Raw genomic sequence first — 21,659 nt, forward strand, 5'->3', positions numbered from 1 at the left:
TCAATGAGAACAAGAGGAGAAGGAACCTGGAGTAAAAGTAGAACTGGTCTTTGAAGGAAGGTACCAATGAGCAGATGTGTAAGATATTGAGATATGTTGCTCTTTGGTTCCACAATGAAGATTATTCATAACAAGAAAACCAGAAGGCAAATTTTTTATACTACCACTCTGTGACTTTAGCCAACAGTCATTTAGGTGAACGTTACCGTCTAATGAAAAAACTAGACTGAATTTTACATTCAGAAAATCAGAACTCTAAAGATAATGGTAAATCAGGTATGTAAAATAACAATTTTCTTTCGATATCCACTTTTATAGAGCGTTACTGAAGGTTCAGAGTATTCTCACATTTAGGTATCATATATTTCGTGGTTTTTGTCTGGATCCTGATTCTAACAAATCCATGTAAAAAAAAAGACACTTTTAGAGATAACTAAGAAAATCTGAACTGTGTATTAGATTATTATAGTTGATTCTGTTAAGTGTTGTAATGGCACTGTCATTATAAAAGAAAATGTCCATGTATTTGGAGATGAATGTGGAAATATGTAGAAGTAAAAAAGTGGGACTTGTTTTAAAATACTTCAGCAAATTAAAAAGATGGATAAATAAAACGAATGTGATAAATCTTGATACTACTACTGAATCTGAATGAAGATATTTTGGGGGGTGGGCAGGGGCAGTTCTTGAATAGTGTCTCTACTTTCCTATGTGTTTGGCAGTTTTCACAAAATTTTTAAAAAATTTTGTTCCTGACTATAGGAAAACAAACTTGTTAATAGATTATTAATATACCACCACTCAATCATTCAAGTCTTTTATCAGGAAGGAAAAGGTCTATACAATAATGGTGTCAACACTACTAATTAGATATTAAAAAACTGACTTTTAAAAGTAATTCAGTATTGTTTCATATCATTTCATTCTCTTTATTTATTATTTTTATTTTTTAATTTTTTTTTCATCTCATTTTTCTTAAAACACAAGTTACTTCTTAGAACCACTCCCCTTCAAATTCCATGGCTTTTCCTTACTACCCCTAACCTCAAGCAATTTTGTAGGGGGGCAAAGGTAACAATATGCTGGGAGATGAGGACAAAAGCAGCCTTGGGCATTGTACCACACCTAACCAGAACAAAACTGCAAATTAGTTACATAAATACACATTGCTACAACTGATCCAAGACCTTTTTTAAATCCCTGATAAATTATTAGGGAGACCTAGAGATAAGAAAAACAAGAAAAATAATTTATACATTATAACTATTATACAGATCAAAGAATGATATCACTACTTTGAAAAACTTAATATTGTCTAAATAAATTTCCATAAAGATCTCAACTTCCTTCCTCTGAAACATATTGAATATAAGAAAAAAAACTTCAAAAGAAAAATCAGATCTATATTGAGACACTACACAGTCTCTATGCAAAAAGGCCTCATAGAATCAGGACAGATTTATTTTAACCTATGTTATAGTGTAACTAATTAATAAAATAAAACTAGCAATGTTTTTTTTTTTTTCTTTTTACTAAATACGATCAACATTTATAATCTTAACAATTACAAAGCATCTTGTCGATTCTACTTACCCCAAAGGTTTTGGTTTGTGCGTATCTAAGGAGTGCAACTGACATCTCTTGTTCTTTTTACTTTTTGGAATAGCATCTATCATGTCATTTAGTTTGGACCTAAACAACAACAAAAAAATCATTACAAGTTTGTTTAATATTTCTTTTTCTTTAGAATTTTCAAAATCTCTATTTACTACCTTTTAGTGTGAAGTGTAAAGTATTACAGACCTATCACCTACCTTGAAAATTTCTCATCAAATTCTAACCAAGAAGAATCTGTACACCTGTCTTCTCCCATTCCATTTTCAGTCTGTCAATGTTTGAAAGAGACCTGTTCTATTCAACATACTCATTCTCCTAGACTGCATCTGTCTCATTCATCCCTATATTTGCACTATATCTAGCAGTGTGCCTGACACTCAAATATTTTATGACTGATTGCTACCTCTCAGCCATCTTCCCCGGTTCCAACAATATCTAAATAAACACTATCCTCGGGCAGCCTGGGTGGCTCAGCAGTTTAGCACCGCCCTCAGTCCAGGGTGTGATCCTGGAGACCTGGGATCAAGTCCCATGTTGGGCTCCCTGCATGGAGCCTGCTTCTCTGCCTCTCTGTGTCTCTCATGAATAAATAAATAAAATCTTAAAAAAAATAAAAAAAAATAAAAACTTTATCCTTGATGATGAGAAGCCATTAACAGAAATTGTATGCAAATATAGAAATGTGTACAGCTAATATTCACACCCTATATCCAATCAGCAAAGCCTGTCAACTCTAACTTTTGAATATGTCCAGAATTCTATCACTTATCACCTCCACCATTACAATCCATGTCCAACTCGCCTCTCTAGCTTAACCAAGTGCAATCGTTGATCTCCCAGATGGTTTCTTTGCTTCCCACCCTTTGCCTTTACATTTTAGGCTTCACTCAGCAGCTAAAATGATCTTTTCAAAACAAGAATCACATTATGTTCTCTGTCCAAAAATCTTCCAAGGTTTTTCTCAGGCAGAGTAAAAATCCTACGTTTCTATCACCATCTCTAAACAGAAAATCCGAGGGTTTGGTCTTTAGATCCCTTCTCTTTTCCTATTTATATTTAGTCTTTGTGTGTATACATATAATTTATACATAGTTCAGATACTATATACGTGCTGATGACATGAATTTTTATCTCTAGAGCAGACCTCCTTGAACTACACCTGGATGCCCAATTGGTATCTCAAACCTTAACACATCCAAAAGCGTGTTCAGCAAAACTGCTCTTCCCATACTTACCCAACTCAATAAATGGAAACCACTGGTCTTATTCTTTAGATCCCAAATCTGAGAATCATCCTTGATGTCCTCCTCCATATCCAATCTATCCAAAATCTGAGTGGCTCATTCCTCAAAATATACCCAGGATCCAACCATTTCTTATTATCTATGACCACAATACTAGTCATCATTATCTCCCACATGGATTATTAAATACTCTTTGTTTCTCTCCCCTTCCACTTAGTCTCAACACAGAGGTCAAGGTAAGCCAAACTTTAAGTCAGACCATGTCACCCCTCTGCTCACAACACTTCAAAATCTTCCAATCTTACTAAATAAATAAATAAATAAATTCAGGATGGCACTACATAAGTAGGACTTTTATTATTCCTCTGATCTCATTTTGTTTTTTGTTTTTTTTTTAAAGATTTATTTACTCATGAGAGACATAGAGAGAGGCAGAGACACAGGGAGAGGGAGAAGCAGGCTCTATGCAGGGAGCCTGACATGGGACTTGATCCCGGGTTTCCAGGATCAGGCCCTGGGCCGAAGGCAGCGCTAAACCTCACTGAGCCACCCGGGCTGCCCTGATTCTCATCTTTTATTAGTGTTCCCTTCAATCACCTGGCTCCAGCCACATGGCTTCCCTACTGTTCTTCAAACATGCCAGGCAAATTTCAACCTCTAAACCTCTACACTTGCTCTTCCTTCTCTGTCTTCTCCCAGATATCTACAGTTTATTCACTGCAAGTCTTTTTTTTTTTTTTTTTAATTTTTATTTATTTATGACAGTCACACAGAGAGAGAGAGAGAGAGAGGCAGAGACACAGGTGGAGGGAGAAGCAGGCTCCATGCAGGGAGCCCAACGTGGGATTCGATCCCGGGTCTCCAGGATCGCACCCTGGGCCAAAGGCAGGCGCCAAACCGCTGCGCCACCCAGGGATCCCTACTCACTGCAAGTCTACACTCAATGTCATTTTATCAGAGAAGCCTTCCCTGACCATCCATCCTCCATATTAATTCCACCCATCCATTCATTCTCATCTCCCTTACTTGTAACTTACCTGAAAAATCATATATTTGTCTACTGCCTGCCTCTTTCCATATCAGAACAAAATGTATAGTCACTGGCACACAGAAGATATTCAATAAAATTACTGATTTTGAACGCAAGCTTCATCCCATCAAATTTAGTAAAAGAGCTACCACTGTCACGAAGTTTAAAAAAATTTAACAGTCATCTTCCCATTGATTAAACTTACCCATGTACATAAAATAAGGTATAAAGCTTCTTTGCATCAGTCATGCAGCTTCGAGTTACAGATAGGACTCCTTTGGGCCCTACTGTCAGGGGTTCAAGTGCGGGATTTCCAGACTCTACAAGCTGGGAAAAGAGGCGCTCCACACTGCGACGACAACCAACACATGGGACAAGCTGAGAAAGTGCACTCAATACTTCACGTGATGTCACCACCATGGCAATACTTAGATCTTGCTGCTTAAGCATGCTATGTCGCTGAGAAAGAGGGAAAGAAAAATGAAGAACAATCCTTAAGAAAGACATAAAATTTCTCTTCATTACTACTTCTGGTTCCTGTCTTTGTGTAGTAAGTACAATCTGGGCAGGGCTTGCCATCTATCTATCTGCAATTGACTTAAAAAACAAGTTGGCCTTGCTTGCACTGTACTGAGTTTACTCCACAAAGCCCTCTATTCTAGCATCTAAGGTATCAAAAACTCTGCTTAGGATGTCAGGGCTAAGCAGTATGTGCCCCAGCATAGCAAAAAGCAGCCCTGCTTCAGGAAATTTAGTGTTTGTTCAATGAGTACTAAGCTTAGTACACTCTCTTGAAATAAAAAATTTTAAACAAAGAAAAAAATAAAGATGGTATGCAGCTTTGCCACATCTTCCTCTCAATTTTTAACAACACACAATGGTTAGCTACAGGAATCAAGTTAGGATGGTGATAATATAGAGCAGCAATTCTCAACCTGGAGGTATGGACAGGTGGGTTATGGATTAGTGGGAGAGAACAAGGCCTATCTTACCTATGTAGAAGCCTGCAGTGAGTAACTAATATGGTGGTACATATGAATGTTATCTGTTGTCTATGACAAGTAGAAAAATGACTGAGAACCACAGCTGTAGAGAAATGGGCAAAACTCTAGTAAATAACTTCTATCTAGATGAAGTTATAGTTATACTACAAATAGTGTTTCCAGCTTTACAAAAAAATATGGGTAAGTAAGATAATCCCAAGAATTCTCTCACATTTACCATTAACCTTTCATTCAAAGTTTTCTACAAGAGTAGAAATAGAATTTTGAAGTAAAGTTAACAATTTACCTTCAATTATCTTGATTACATACAGGGTTTTATAAAGTATCATACTGCTTAAAAAATTAAATAAAAATCATGGAGTTCACAGTATAGTTTTTTTGTTTTTGTTTTTGTTTTACTTGAACAATCTCTACAGAAGAAAACCAACAAGTTCTCAATGAAAAGCTGTATACCCTATCTTTTAAAAACAGGGAAAGATAGCTTGGTGAAATTAAAGCTGTAGGGACATGTAAAATGATAACCCACCAAATCTTTTTTTTTTAAAAAGATTTTATTTATTTATTCACGAGAGACACAGAGAGAGAGGCAGAGATATAGGCAGAGGGAGAAGCAGGCTCCATGCAGGGAGCCCAATGTGGGACCCGATCCCGGGACCGCAGGACAGGCGCCCAACTGCTGGGCCACCCCAGGAGTCCCACCACCAAATCTCTTTCACATAACAGGCACATAAATGCATTCACTGTAGCAGGGTGCCTGAGTAGCTCAGTCAGTTAAGCATCTGTCTCCGAGTTGGGCTCCCTGCTCAGTGAGAAGTCTGCTTCTCCTCCCTCTGTGCATGCTCTCTCAAATAAATAAATCTTTTTAAAAAAATGTATATATTCACTGTAGCAATAGTAAAAGAAAGCAATTTCAGGGCAATCTTAAGATCTAAAGACCCCTAGGTAAAATGTAATTAATATTTAAAGCTAAAATTTTAAATGACTCTTCAATATACACACACACATTTAAAACATTGATTTTTAAAAATATTACCTGAATAAACTGCTTTAGTTGTGCACCATTATTTTGATGCCCATCAAGATTTAACACATTGTCAGGAAATTCCATCACCATCTTAATATGCAAAAGAATGAAAATCAATTATTTTATTTTCTTTGAACACATGCTACAAACTATTTTATAAACCCCTAGGACAGAAATAGGTCCCTAAAGCAGGATTTGCACATCCCAGTCCCGCCCCCTGTTGAAAAAAGTTAAAACTACCACCACCACCACCGCCCAAGTTATACAAGTTTCTAAAGCCAGAAATGGTATAGTCATTAGAAGCAAGGACACTGAAGTCAGGGAAACAAGAGTTCAAATCCCAGTTCCACTACTTATAATCTACATCAGATGTCTGGGCAAGTTACTTAACCTGTTTGACTTTCAGCTTCTTCATTTGTAAACAGAGATTAAGTAATAATGTTTAATATCTCTCAGAGTACGTTGTGAAGATTAAATTATGTTTAAAAGGGTTTGTTGCAGTGGCCCATAATATTTAATAAGTAAAATAACCTGACATTTTATATTAAACATACATACTTTTAGTTATTCCTCTTAATTATGGAATACAGTAAATTTTATAATGCAAATGGCTATATATGACAATATATGACATACTCAGACATCTATGAAATACTCAGAATAGTACCTGGCACATACTAAATGTTTGCTCTAATTAGGAACAAAAACAGAGCTATTTATTCAATTATCAAAATTCCCTTGGGTGCCTGGTGGCTCAGTTAAATATCTGCCTTTGGCTCAGGTCATGATCCCAGGGTCCTGGGATCAAGTCCTGCATTGGGCTTCCTGCTCAGCGGGGAGTATGCTTCTCCCTCTACCCCTTCCCCCTGCTCATATGCGCTCCCGCTCTCTCTCTTTCATACTCTCTCTCAGATCAATCAATACCTTAAAAAAAAAAAAATCCCTACCAGAGGAAGAGGGATATAAAATTCAAGGATGTTTCTGTATATCAGATAATGGGGAATTACTAATTAGCACATCACTGATCTGTGACACCACTGATTTTAGAAAAGTACAGTGGTTACATACCACTAGGAAAGAGCCTTTATAACTGTTAGATGTCACCAAATAAAAGAAACATTCCAATTTCAAAGATGTTAAAATGTGAGGGCAAAAACAGTATGCCCTTCAAAACAATGAAATAAAGTAACACATTTATATCTTAACTAAAAACATTGTTAAAAGTATTAAACATACTGTGCTAGGACAAACTTCTATTTCCAGATGACAAGGACCAAAAACTCCTACATACCCAAAGAGTGAAGTCATGATAAAGAGACCCATTTGAGGCAAAAACACAACACTAAAAATACCCCAACCAGTTGAATATGATCTTTAAAAAATTCCTTCTTCACTAACCGGCACCACAAAGACCTTCTTTTTTTAATAGAAGTGATCATTCTTTTTCCTCCACATTAGAAATGACAGCTCTTATACATGCTTGCTCTAACAATAAACTAAGGACTGGACAACAAAGACAAGTACAAGTAATAGATCTTTCCTTGATTTGATAAGGGGGGAATACAGGATGTGTGAAGTAGAGAGAAGGAAATACCAGAATGGATAATGATGCAAATATCAACTCAACAATCTAGGGCTCCACTGTATTACACAGAACCAAAAACTGCATGTACAAAATGATTCAAATGTTTCTATTTGTTGTGTATTTTCTTAGAGAAAAAGATAATACAAGATATATTAGATGTAGCCTATCTCTGGGCAGTGAAAAGAAAAAGGACTTTTTCCATTATGTGTTCCTACCTTTCCCCAATTAATTACAATGCACATATAATATTTATGACCAGAGAAAAGTTAGTGTTCCTTGCTTCCAATTCTATACTCATTATACCATATTCAGATACATGTTTCCACCTCAAGAGTTTTTATTATTCTGGAAGTTTCTTCTTCCATACACATAGACTATTATGTCCAAATCTCATAGATTTAAGGATCAATTACCCAGTTTTCAGGTTTACTGACTTCTCTCTAGTCTTCTCTCTTATAGTCTTACTAAAATCTCCAAAGACTGGTAGTAGTAATAATAAAGATATTTAGTGTAGCTTTATATATACTTCGTGTTGTTCTAAGCACTTTCATATGTTAACCTTAACAAACTGGTCACTGGTCTGCTTTAACAAGGTGGCTCTAAATGAACTGGTGAGGATGACAGAAATAAATGGGCAAAAAACCTAATGATCCATACTGTCCATTGTCCTTATATTTAACAGTCTACTCAGATTTTTCTTAAAAATTAATAATCCCAATATCAGAAGTCCTGGTCTATGAAAACTGATGAGACAAAAGTAGTTAATAGTACTTTACAGTTAATTCACATTTTTTTTTTTTGTCATCACTACATGGTTTAAAACACAAAGAAATCAAACTGTCAAGTCAGAAAAAAGTGTAGGATAAACTTTTAAAGCCATTAACTCAACAGAATACTGTAAACCACTCCAAATCTACCATTTAAGCAACTACCATCTTGATTTGCATTCTCACTTGTTTGATACAAATGTATACCACTTTAGTACATATTGATTGCCACCATAAAAAAAATTAAGATAATTACCTATTTTAAAATTAAAGCTACCAATTTAAGAAACACTCAAAGAATGCTTCTCATTTAACCAAATCAAGGTCTCTCCAGTCTGGTTCATAGGGGAAATCCTAAATTCTGACTCTGTGTAATAATGAATTATTTTTATTTTCAACTATGTTTTATTGTTTGAATAATTAAAGTGGAGGTCAAAGAACAAATTTAACATATTGAGACCTAACAGCTGACATTTAAAATGTATATAATTTAATGGATAAAAACTAGGAATCATTTCTAAAAGGTACCAACAGGAGGACAGGGTTAAAAAAATTTTTTAAACTCCTCATTTCAGATCATTTGATTTTCACCTAACCAGGTGAAATGTCAAGATCAGGTCTATTACTGTGTCTTTCCTAGGTTTCACTGGCCTACATAATACTAAGTTTTTTCTTGTAACTTACTCTATACCACCCTGGTTACAAACTCTGCACTCACACTAAATAATTATTCTGTCCTTGCCTTTCAAACACTTAGGACAACAGCTTTTTACCTTGCTGTTTTCTGGTCAATCATTATATACTCTTTAATGCTGAGAGAAGACAGTAAGAAAAAAGGAAAGAGGGAAGACAAAGAAAAGGGAAACACTACTTTTCCCATTCTTTAAAACCACCTCCTTGACTTAATCTTCAGATTCTAGGTTCCCCAAAGGAAGACGCTCATGTAAAGTATTTCAGGTGTGGTTTCACAGACTCATTAGTGTTCTGCTTCATGATGAGGTTGCCTTTCCCTAGCCGACCAAAAATAGAACCAGTCATTGTCCTGCAGTTACTGCTTTATAAAGTTTATTGAATCCATTACCCACTTTCACTCTTAAATACCTGTCCTGGTTTCTCCTGACCACAAATAATCTGTTTTTAGCACAAGCTCTAACCAACAGTATTAAATTTGTATTTATTAAAAGTCATTGTCACTTTAGCTTGACTTTTTTACTTCATCCTCATAGCTATTTGTAACATCTATCACCTTTGGTAAAATCAATTAAACACTTAAGAGTTAAAACATTAAATACTAAATTTAACAAACGATAAACACCTAATCCCCAAGTGAATACAGTACCATTTACTATCTTTTAATGTCTCATTAAAAACCATTATTTGAGATGCCTGGGTGGCTCAGCAGTTGAGTGTCTGCCTTCGGCTCAGGGCATGATCCCAGAGTCCAGGGATCAAGTCCCGCGTCGGGCTCCCTGCAAGGAGCCTGCTTCTCCCTCTGCCTGTGTCTCTGCCTCTATCTCATGAATTAAAAAAACAAACAAACAAACAAAAAACCCCACATGATCAGTCTCTAGTCCATTTAGATTAGTTGATTAGGAGGGTAAACTGCTTCCCAGCAATACTGTAGCAATGTGACACTATGTATCAAGAACTCTACAAAAAGGTTCTTATCCTTCGATCCAGTAACTATACTTCCAAAGCCTGAGAAAAAAATTTTAATGCAGATTTATGTGTTATTTATAATCTTATCATACATAATCAAAAGCAGAATCACCTCTATATCCACAAAGGAGGAATGATTAAATTATGGAATGTTACAAAACAAATTATTATTTGGCCAATAAAGCTGCTTAAAAATGACAAGAATATTCTCAGTATTACATTTAGTGGGGGAAAAAAAAAAAAAAGCCAAATATAAAATGCTACAGTAAACAATACATCTCAACTCTCCACCTAAGTGTGTTTCTATGACCAGAGTTACAGCCAATGTTGCTATCTTCTTAGTTATCTCTCAGAAGTAGGATTAAGGCTATTTTTTTTTTCTTTGTTATACAGTTATTTTTCAAGACTATTTTATAAAGAGTATAAATTTTGACTCTTTTAAAGAAAACTACCTACTTAAAAATTATAATTCTTCAAAAATATTTCTAAGGTAAAATATGTATTCTGCCCATCTGCTATTCTACAATTCTAGTTAATACCAAAAGTATTTTGGCCACAAAGCATACCACTTTCCTAAATATTCCACCAGCTTACCTCTTTGGGATTTTCTAAAATACACCTAGATCAGCACTATACTCAAGGATTCAAACCCACTAAATTACCAAATGGGTCTTAATGTGTATTTAATATACCACATAAAAGAGGCAGCTACTTCCTCACATACAAGCTTCTCAATTTCATTTTACAAACCCAACCTAAAATCACCAGTAGAATTAAGGCTAGAAGTTTCAACTTGTTATTAAAATGATACATTTGTAACTGAATTATGAAAGCTGTAACCAGACTTAACATCTAGGTGCCAACAAGATTCTAAGACAACTTGAAATAAAGACCACACAAAGTTTTTTCAATGCATTATGTATAAACCCTAAGAACAAAGACCAGACCAAATGTTAACTTCAGGGATACACTGCCATCAAATTATCAGTAGGCCAGTGCAGAGCATAAACTTCTGCTACAGGCGTCTTCCCTCCCTCTTCCAACAGGTGCTTGCTCTGCATTCTTCTTTTAAACAGTATTTGATAAAATAGTTCTGAAAGAAAGTTGTTTCCCAAAATATAATGCATCCCTGACAAGAATTTTCACTAAGCAGCACTCAATGACTATGCACAAGTTCCAAGACAAAGCAATAAATAGTCCCACTCATTACTAGTGATAAAAACCCTTCTAAAGCCAAGAAAAACTGCATCTTTTCCTAAATAGAATGCTATTTTGAGATATTTAAATTAAATGACCCTAAATTTTATTTGCCTTGGTGACAAATTCACAATACAACAAAAGCAAAACTCAACCACCAGGTTCAATCCAATCCCAACTTCTCTGGAGAAATAAGTACAATAATGTATCATAATGCAAGGTTACATCTTTTTCTGTGGGAAGTTTTAGAAATTAATATCCTTGTACAGAGAACAGAGTATAAAAACACTCACTGTTTTAAAGTGCTATATGACAGATGTGTCAATGCTGCACTCACAAGGTGGTTATGTGAGCGTGCTAGTGCCTTTTAAAATGTTGTAAATATTCAAATTTATGTTGATTTCCCGTTTTGATACTATACACTCAAAAGTAACCTTATGTTTAAACCCACTGGATTTTTTTAAACTTCAAAGGCATTCTGGGGCAATAATCATAGAAAGTTCATACTAAATTATGTGCTCTAGAAAAGTGTTTGCGTTAGAAGTGGGAGAAAGAAAGTAACAAATAACTCACATTAGGAGTTTTCAAATGGAGAAATGCATCATTTAATTTGACCAGAGTGCTATTATTTTTTTTAACTTAAAATACAATTCCATTATACTTTTAATGTAAAAAATACAGAAATCATAACCAAGGAATACAAACACTTTCTAATGCATCAACACAAACTCTATTTACCCCATGTCAGGCCAAATCACTCTATCTTTCTCCACAAAACAAAAAACAAAAAACAAAAAAACTTTCTTTTCATGAAAAAAAAAAGATGCTTTCACTTAAATAGTTCTAACCAATTAAGTCACCAAAAAGCTCCTCTAGTCCTTTTAAAAGTACTGCAGCTCAATCAAATCTTAATTGAGACTGGCAAACAGAAAGGCATAGAGTGGCAGCTCTACAATGACTTGCATTTTATACAAAAATTGAAAAAACTTCAATGGATATTTGCAAAAGAAAATTCAAGAACAGAACTGCCTCTTAAAAGCAAAAAGGCAAAGGTAATACGATGAAGAGACTGAGTTACACCTATCAAAATAGGGAAACGTATAATCCAAAGCTCCAACATCATCAAAATGCAGGTTTCAAGATATTCAGAAAAAGCTCATTTCATGTCTTAAGAAATAGTGGCAAGCAACTGCACTCATTTCCTGTTCAGATTCAATTCAAATTTCTGCCATTTCCTTTCAAAGGAAATAGTACAGCAACATAGGGCAGAGGGTCAGTAATGCTGTACTACCATCAACTCTAAAAAAGAAAACTACCCATAAATGGGTTTTGACACTTGAGATGAGCAATCACCTCTTTATAATGCTCTTGCACATTCACTAATTTTGCTTCATTAAAAAAAAGAAAAAGAAAAAAAAAAAGGTTAACTGTAAACTAAAAAATAACTATTGCCAAGAAAACCCATTTTGAAGAGTCATGGCCTACCAATAAATCATTTCAAAGAGTTTTAATGTACTAGGCAATATGACACTATTTACAATGAAACCAAATCATTTTTGTGGAATCTTTACTGTGCGAGAGCATGTCACTTTGCCCTAAGTAATTAAGCTTCTGTTGTGAGCTATACAGTATTGAGAGACAAAATATACAGGTAGCAGTGCAGCTGCGACATTTCCAGATAATTAAGCCTCCCCGAAGGGTAGGTGCATTCTGTAAAGGATAGGCCCTAAACGCCCAAGATCCTTCAACCCCTCTCCGAGGCGCGTGCTTTGGCAAAAGCAGCGTCTCCTAAAGGGACAGGGGAAAGGAAGAGGGTTCAAAAAGGAAGGAAAATCTGGAGAGAGGGGCTCGAAATGCTTACGAAGCGCTGGGTTAGGGCCCCGCAAGGATTACCGTGCGATACACTGCAAAGGCGAGTTTGTGGGGCCTGCCGGAGAGAAGGCCTCGCCTAGGAGTTGCAACACACTCTTTCTCCAGTGCGCAGCGCTCGGCCTGGGGGAGGGGGAGGAGGGGAAACAGCTGCCAGGGGAGCGGCGAGCCCGGCCCGGCCCGGCCCGGCCCGCTCACCGTGAGGGTGTCGTCTATGTAGAGGGGAATCTGCCTCCTCTCGAAGGGGAACTCCTCCTCCCCGTCCCTGCACACTGCCACCAGTCGCGCCATCGTCCCCGACGCTGCCGTTGCCACCGTCACCACCTCCTCCCAGCTGCCGCCGCCGCTGCTGCTCCTGCCGCTGCCGCTGCCGCCTCCTCCCAGCTCCTGCCTGCAACAGCCAAACCCCGCGAGCGTAAGCACCCGCCGCCGCGCAGCACTTTCGCCACGGGGGGGAGGGAGAGGAGCAGGAGGGCACGGGAGAGCCGGGCTGCGTTTCCCATCACCCGATTCCACACGCGCTCAGCCAATCAGCGACGAGCAGCGCCGGGACCCGCCCCCTCGCGCCGCTCGCCCTCCCCAGCCCCCACCCCCGCCGGCCTCCAGTCAGGGTCCAAAGGAGAGGCGGAAGGGACCCGCCAGCCCCGGGGCTTCCCCAGCCCGTCACCGGAGTCCCAGCTCCAGGACCCCACCCACGGCCTCAGCCTCAGAGCCCACCGCCTGCTTCCCGCCGCCGGGGCGCCCTCAGCCCCCAGCTGACCCCTTCCTCCCCTTTCTTGGCGCGCCCCGCCCAGTCCGTCCCCAGGGCTGCAGTTGCCCAGCGCGACCCCGCCCCTGGGAGGGGTCGACCCCGCCTCAGCTCTGCGGAGTCCGTGAGAGGGAGGCTCAGACCCTTTCCTCACCCTTCTCGGAGGAGGCCTCTCGGTTCTGACCTTCACCGTTTTCGTGGTCGCCTCCCTGACCCCCACCTCTGCTCCCCGTTACCGGCTGACGAGGCCCGCGTCAGGGCCGGCCTGGGCGGGAGCGCGGCTCCGAACGCCGTTTCCTCTCCAGGCTCAGTCAGCCGCTCGCGCCACGGGGAGTGGGGGAGGGAGGGCGGGGGACGTGAGGAGGGTGGGGCAGGGAGGGGCCGAGAACTCCGGGCGGGGCCCCGCCTTCTCTCGCGAGACTGTAGAGCGTCGCTCTCTGGTCGCCTCTTTCGAAACCCTGGTGGAGGGGGTGGGGGTGCTCCCTCGGGTATCTCGAACGCGTGACCGACCCCTCCCCCGAGTCTGGCTACCCAAATAAATCCGAGGTAGGGCTGCCGGGAAGAGTGAACAGGCCCGAACCTCCGTGGCCCTGCCGCGCGGGCCCGGGAACCGCTCTCCCGAGGTCCGGAGGGTGCAGAGCCGAGCTGACGCAGGGCCCACCTGAGGGGTCAAGGCCCTGGGAGGACTTAGGTAAGTGGGCGCGGGGGGGGGGGGGAGGTGAGGCTTTCCAAGTCAGTGGGAGCGGAAAAGCGGGAGTGAGGGAAGGGGAGACGAGCGTCTGGAGGGTGAGCGAGAAACTCGGGGCTTGGTTTCCAGGAACTTGACGCCGCTTTCCCTGAACACCCCGACTGACCGGGAGCCCGCCGCATCACCGCTTCCCCGACAGAGACTGCGTCAAGATCCCGCCCGGGGGAGCTACTGATGTGCTGACAGTTGTGCGTTGTAGTTGCTACTGTAGAGGCAGATAGAAGACGACGTGGGGAGAGGCTCGTGAACGCCCTGGCCAGAGAAACGTCTTGGGCCGGGTTAATATTAACTTAGAGACTCAGGACACGGGTTCCCCTGGGCAAAGTACTGGTACGGGCCAAAGGCCCTTCCCTTTCCTCTGTGAAGGCAAGGTACCTATACCCTGCGTGCCACCGTGTACTCACTTCCTACCTTGAAGGCTTTGGAGGGCTGCTGGAAAGCCGAAACCGTTGTTGGGAAGTATTTTGCCTATGAAAGTCTTGACGGTTGTAAGGACAAGTCCATCTGCTGCTTCTAAAACTAATCCTGATGACAGTATTTCCTGGTAGAATAGGCTAAAGCAATGATACCGGTCTTTTAAAAAAGTATTTTGGTCATCACCAGAAACCTTAGAGACTCAGAACAACAAAAAAACCCCATAGTGCATCTTTAGCCACATGTTGACTTATGACATTGTGTTGTCACTGTTAGGTTAGGTGACATAATAAACTGGAAGAACCATTGTTCAGTCCCAAAGGTGTGATTATCCAGTATTTATTATTTCTGTCTTTTGGCCATGTTAGGAGAGCAGAACAATGGGATCGTTAGCTTAGATCCAATAGGCATATAGGATGAGCATGCAGCTTCTGACAGGTTAGACTACAGAGCCAGACTTTGGACTTTTGAGAGAATCTTGTGTTTTATGTATAAACACTCCTCTAAGGAAAAAAGAATACTGTGGTTTTTAAGACCTAAAGGTGCTCTTATAAAGACTATATTAATGAATGTACCTATTTTAAGTTTAAACTTCTTTTGGATTGTGGTTGGTAAAGGACGTTGAAAAAGACAAGCTCAACCTAAAGGTGCTAATTTTAATGACTTTGGTTATTGAGTACACACTGGGTACTAGCAAAGAACAGAGTATTCACCTGGGGATTTAAATCTTAAGTTAGAAAGGGCGTTAAAACCCAGATGTAAAACAGAATGGTACTACAACAGTCTCTTTCCATCTGAAGTTACATTCCCTGATTTGGATTTGTCTTTTATTACATAATCTCTACACTCTACGTGGGGCTCAAACTCACAACCCTGGGATCAAGAGTTGTATACTCTACCAACTGAGCCAGCTAGGCACCCCTGGATTTGTCCTTTAGGTTTCCTGAACTTGCTGCTTAGTATCTTTGGACAATGTTTCACATACATTTGATACTCAGTAAAAAGGTGGATAATTTGCAAGATAAGTTGTTAGGGAGGTAAGTCTGGGTGCTCCAAATATAATAAAATAAATATTTGAGGAGGAATGCTTAGAAAATTATTTCACTAGAAAACAATTTTTAGAAATTGTAGCTACGTCAAGCACTCATGGTCACTATTGGTCTAGCTTCTGCCAAAACCAATACTGCTACAGCAAATATTTCATAACTAAGTATCTGCATTTAGAGAGGTTAAAGCTAATTGACAAAATGAGTTATTGCTTACCTATTGTCTATTTTTTAATTTTAATGTAGGCATTGTGAAAGGCAAGGTTGAAGGATTTGAGAGACCAGGAGAAAGCAACCAACCACGGAAGACCTTCTGCTGATACCTGGTAACAATTGGAGTGATGGAGAGATAATTATCAACAAAATGCTGTTCTTTTTCTTGTTATGTTCCCAGTTTGTGAGACCCAGCCACAAAACTCCAGCACAAATGAGATAGGATTATTTTCCAAGCAACTTAGGTTTATTTAAAGTTTTTTTTTTTTTTAATTTATTTATGATAGTCACAGAGAGAGAGAGAGAGAGAGAGAGAGAGAGGCAGAGACACAGGCAGAAGGAGAAGCAGGCTCCATGCACCGGGAGCCCAACGTGGGATTGGATCCCGGGTCTCCAGAATCGCGCCCTGGGCCAAAGGCAGGCGCTAAACCGCTGCACCACCCAGGGATCCCGCAACCTAGGTTTAAAAGAAATGAAGAGTACTGATTTATTCCTTGTGTTGTTTTCTATATTCATAGACTATATATAAACTCTTAGGAAGCAAAATAAGATTTTGTACGATTTATACATCATATTGGATATCAATGCTCAAAAATAAGATGTCATCTTCTAAACACAAGTTATCGATACATATTGTAGATATAAACAGTTTAAATTGTGTAAAATTAAAGTCATAGGAATGAGTCACTTCCTGAAGGTCATCAATAGTCACAGACCAGATTATATTTTTCCCTTCTCTTTCCCCCTCAGTTCTCTGTCCTCAAAAATTGATAGTTGAGAGATGCCTGGTTGGTTCAGTTAGTGTAGCATGTAACTCTTGATCTCAGGACAGTGAGTTTGAGTCCCACTTTGGGTGTAGAGATTGCTTAAAATCTTAAAAAAAAAAAATAGTTGAAAAGAAAATTATCCAATTAGAATACTTTTTGTTTTCACTATAATAACCATGTTGTTTAGTGTGGTAGTAAAATCAGTAGCAGAATGTTCATTAAATTAAATTACCATGGTGATCCAAACCTGAGATTCTGTGAGTTTGGTTTTCTTTTTCATGAGCTGATAATGGGAAGTTTTTTTGTCTGTTAAAAATAGGGACATACTGGAAAAAAAAAAAAAAAAAAAAAAGACATACTTTCACCATTTAAATTTTTTTCAGAGGGAAAAAAAAATTTAAGGGAAAATAATGTCCACAAGTTAAAATGTAAGCCCCTTGAAGGCAGGGACTTTATTTTCTATTGTTTCTCTAGCACCTATACCTGGTACATTGGAGCTCAGTAAATCTGTGTTGAATGATCTCTTTTGTCCTGTAAACTAGAACCAAGTCAGAATGGTCTTTACTAATTCTTCTGTGCTTAATGAATGCTATTTCATTAGCTTTCTCTTAAATGACTTTCATAATTGGAGATGGAAAAAACACAGAGTACGCTTTGTTCTTTTAAGTTATGATTTAGTATCCATAATTGTGACACATAAACTTGCTGAGAGATATTTAAGACCTAGTAAAGATGGAGCAGTTACCAACAAGCAGCAGCCAGTTAGACAACATGTTCTTTCAGTCATCAAATAATTTACTTTTTTAAAAATGAGAGAACAATATGTTTACAGTCCTATTGGCCCTCTGAATGCTTTAATTAGATAAGTTGTGGGGTATTAGACTATGACATAGCAAGAAAACCCATCACCTTTCCTACTCATGCTTAATTTACATGCTGTAATCTTACTGGTTAAATTTCAAAATTTTTTTTAATTGAAAATAGAATTTGATTTTTGTTTTTATAGCTGTGTAACTGCTCAACATGCTGATTTATTCAGGGAAAAAATTCCTTTCAATAATAGAGTAACTCCAAATATCATTGATTATAGTTGGCAAAAATGCTACGTAACTACTAAATTAGCCAACATCAGTGTAACAGATTGAAGTAAACTAATTAGTGTAATAATGTGCCTATGTTTAACAAAGTAGGGAATAAAATAAATTTTAACTAATTTAGAGGCAACTTATTAAAATAGCAAATCCAATTTTTTTTTTTTTTTTTTTTTTTTTTTTTAGCAAATCCAAAATTTAATGTTAGAGGAGGCTCTACCTACACTACACAAATGATTGAGTCCTTACCAAATATAAAATTAACTTGGGCATTCTGACCCTTGACTATTTCTGCAAAGATTTTTGCTTGAAAATGAAACACAACTAAAAATTTTAGTTGAGTAGGCACTACGTCCAGCATGAAGCCCAATGCCAGCCCAAACTTATACGACCCTGAGATCAAGATCTGAGCCCAAATCAAGAGTTGGATGCTTAACGTACTAAACCACCCAGGCACCCTTTTTTTGCCCACTTTAAACAATATACAGGAAACATAATCAGAAACTAAGGGTTTTGTTTTTTAAATCTTAAGATTTTGAATAGCCAGTTCGAAGGTCTGCTTAGAACTTTTAAAGGACTCAAATTGCCAGTAGGATATTGAACTTTAATATAGCCATCATTGTATTAAATCAGCCTACTACTTCACTTTCTCACTGGTTCTCTTTCCCTTTAACATGGTAGATGAGATGAGGTATGTCTGATATGGCCCCTGCCTGCTTCTCTAGCTTATTACCCACCCTCTCCCTTTTTCTGAGCTCCAGCCTTGATTTCCAGGATGTGCTATTTTCCCAACTCAGGACTTTTGCCTTGCCTCCCAGAGGATTCATTCTACCTAGAATGCTGTTTACCCCTTCCCTTACCACATTTTAACTCCTCATCCCATCCATCAGCTCTAGCTCAGAGAAATACCATTTGGGAGTGTGTGCCTGGGTGGCAAAGTCGGTTGAGTGACAGTCTCTTGACCTCAGTTCAGGTCTTGATCTCAACAGTCTGAGTTTGAGCCCCACCTTCCTCCCCAACCCCCATCCTGGGTATGGAGACTACCTAGCTGGCTCAGTCTGCAGGGCATGTAACTTTTTTAAGATTTTATTTATTCATGAGAAACACAGGCAGACATAGGCAGAGGGAGAAGCAGGCTCCCCCGCAGGAGTCCTAGGATCACGACCTGAGCTGAAGGCAGACGCTCAACCACTGAACTACCCAGGTCAGGTGCCTAAGCACGTGACTTGGTCTTGGGGTTGTGAGTTCAAGCCCCATGTTGCAGTAGAGATTGCTTAAAAATAAATTTTTAAAAAAAATACCATTTGTGAGTAAAACTTTGACTCTACTAGATCAGTTCTTCATGACACTCTTGGTAACCTATACTTCATGACTTAACAGTTTATAATAGTTGTTCAATGTCTGTTTCCCCACTGGATTACAAGTTCCAAGATATCAGAAAACCTGCTTATCATCCCTAGAGCAGTGTTGGCTAAAGAAATTAGTCCCAAAGTAAAACTACTGTCTCATAATTACTAGGCATGTAAACTACGTAGTACAATTCAGTCCATTCTTTGCAGCATTTGTTTCCTGACTTAATAGTATATAAGTATTTAATTGTAAACGTTTGCTTTCTTAGGCTTTTTTAAAAGGTTAAAACTGAGCAGTAAAGTGTTGACAATTTCACAATCACACTGAGATGTTTTAATGTAAATTTTATTATAAAAGTCATACAATAAAAAAATACAGAATGGTTTCTGATATAAGATGGAAAGTAAAAATCCTCCTTTCTACCATCTAATCTTTCAGTGTCATGACTCCAGTTTCTTTTAAATAGTGGAATTTAATAAATATTCTAACAAGTCACAAGGCTCTGTCTATTCTCTATTGGTTTGTTTTACATACTGTTGAGATACATTGGAACAGTAAGCATCACTACTATTACAGAGGATTGAAACTCAATTCTATAATAAAGTATGGTTAACACTGGGTTGCCAAAAGCCCATTTTCTTCACATTTAATATTTCTCCTCATTAAGATAATAGTTCTGTAACACAAGTACTTTGTACCTATACTGATCACCAAAATTTTATAGTCTTATCTTGCAAGTGTAACACAAATATAATTAAACAGTTGGTAAACATATAGAGATTGAGCACAATTAAGGCCCACAAAGTACTGCTGTGTAACGTATCTACCATCAGGTTGATGAGACCAGTAGTTATATTTGATAGCAAGAAAAACACTAACTGGTTTCTGTTCATAGCTGTGATTAAACAAAGACTGGCTTCCTTTCTTTCAGCTTCGGAGACTAGAGATTCTGAATGCTTTTTACTGGTAGCAGATGGCTGGACTGGTTTCCAAGAACAGGGTACGACAGCCCCTTTAGTTAGAAATTTGGCAAAACTCAAAATTATATCACCTACTAATAAACTACTAAGAAGGATCAGGCTGGAAGCAACTATCCAAATACAAAAGGCTAAATTGGCCATTCTCCGAGATACAACTTCTACATTTACCTGAACTATGTAAAGAGATATGAAGAGGCTAATTGCTGTCAGCAGAATACAGTATGTTACTTTTATCCAGTCTTTGACATGTGATCTTTTTTTAAACATATATGACCCTGTTTGCACACCAGCCATATGAATTGCCACATACCCCAAAGTAGAAATTATTCCTTCTCGGTTGGCATTTAGTAAACCAATCCTTGTGCCACTACCATCAGTGCCATACAAAATTAACCTTTTCAATGGGGTAAAGTCCAGGGCTAGTTGGTATAACACAATAATGCTGATGGCCACAATCCAGGATTTATTTAGAGGAAAAATAATCAATAGCAATGATGTTATAAGTTTCACAACCATTAAGGTAAAGAAAAAGTTCCAGTGAACTCCATACTCCGTTAAATGTTCCTGATAGCCTATGGATTTTATAATGACTAATCGTCCTATTCCTAGGAAGACTAATGGCCAAACAGAGTACAATGACTTTGTAAGATAATAAAATCTGGACCCTTCTTCTGCATATTTTCTCCTAACCTCTGGACAAACCATTGCAGTCCCAAAAATAAAACCTCCTACTCCAAAATCCATTGCTCCTGTCCCATAGAGCTCAGTTTTGGCAAATCTTCTGGGAAAAAGTGGGAAGTCTACAGCCAAAATGGCAACAGCAGTAAATGCACTGTTAATTACACGGAAACAAGAGATGGCTGGAACATATTCTGATTCTAGACTGATTTTCAAGAATTTTTCAAGTATTTTCTGGACAGGTATTCTGGCATAGTAAGTTCTTCTGCAGTATATTTGATAGAATAGCCCTGCCCCAAGGATAATTACAGCAAGGTGCTCAAGGAGGACAAAAGAAGACAAAATGGTCAAAGTTGCCACCAGGGGAACTATTAAGAAAACAAAGTCAATGAATAGCCTAGTTCTCCAAGTATGTGAAGAACACAAGTACTGTGAGAGAATGATCAGGAGCCCTCTGCACAGGATACAGAATGCAGGTAAGCACAGGCCTTGGGTAACTTCTAGCACACTGGTTCCATTGTGGTTACTGACAAAAGCTTCCTTCATCTGCTTTTGAGACATTTTTTCTTCCTGTGAAAATAAGAGCAAAAGGATGCATTGGAAAAGCAATGTTCTTTTGGAATAGACA

General features: G+C 38.6%; 3 protein-coding genes across 28 annotated transcripts in view; 1 reads left to right on the forward strand and 2 right to left on the reverse strand.

Moving 5' to 3' along the window:
- GGNBP2 (gametogenetin binding protein 2) overlaps window positions 1-14,111 on the reverse strand; it is a 33,450-nt gene extending 19,339 nt beyond the window's left edge. For 6 of the 12 annotated variants that reach the window (XM_072779677.1, XM_072779679.1, XM_072779675.1 and 3 more), the window contains exons 1-5: window positions 13,899-14,092; window positions 13,195-13,387; window positions 5,929-6,009; window positions 4,097-4,350; window positions 1,594-1,692 (exon numbers count right to left, since the gene is read on the reverse strand). In XM_072779677.1, the coding sequence (XP_072635778.1) occupies window positions 1,594-1,692; window positions 4,097-4,350; window positions 5,929-6,009; window positions 13,195-13,287 (527 nt within the window). In that variant the 5' untranslated portion in view covers window positions 13,288-13,387; window positions 13,899-14,092. Of the gene's footprint in view, window positions 1-1,593; window positions 1,693-4,096; window positions 4,351-4,883; window positions 4,978-5,928; window positions 6,010-13,194; window positions 13,388-13,713; window positions 13,767-13,898 lie in introns of those variants that run through there. The other 6 variants (XM_072779683.1, XM_072779681.1, XM_072779682.1 and 3 more) reach the window with 6 other exon arrangements.
- MYO19 (myosin XIX) overlaps window positions 14,107-21,659 on the forward strand; it is a 46,475-nt gene continuing 38,922 nt past the window's right edge. For 4 of the 9 annotated variants that reach the window (XR_012008708.1, XM_072779669.1, XM_072779667.1 and 1 more), the window contains exon 1: window positions 16,199-16,278. The gene's annotated coding sequence lies outside the window, so the exon portion shown is untranslated. Of the gene's footprint in view, window positions 14,436-14,561; window positions 14,981-16,198; window positions 16,279-21,659 lie in introns of those variants that run through there. The other 5 variants (XM_072779660.1, XM_072779661.1, XM_072779662.1 and 2 more) reach the window with 5 other exon arrangements.
- PIGW (phosphatidylinositol glycan anchor biosynthesis class W) overlaps window positions 19,703-21,659 on the reverse strand; it is a 43,733-nt gene continuing 41,776 nt past the window's right edge. For all 7 annotated transcript variants that reach the window (XM_072779685.1, XM_072779689.1, XM_072779688.1 and 4 more), the window contains one exon: window positions 19,703-21,601. In XM_072779685.1, coding sequence (XP_072635786.1) covers window positions 20,081-21,592 — 1,512 coding nt within the window. In that variant the 5' untranslated portion in view covers window positions 21,593-21,601 and the 3' untranslated portion in view covers window positions 19,703-20,080. The remainder of the gene's footprint in view (window positions 21,602-21,659) is intronic.

Source organism: Canis lupus, chromosome 16 (genome assembly GCF_048164855.1).
Source record: "Canis lupus baileyi chromosome 16, mCanLup2.hap1, whole genome shotgun sequence".
Taxonomy (NCBI): Eukaryota; Metazoa; Chordata; class Mammalia; order Carnivora; family Canidae; genus Canis; species Canis lupus.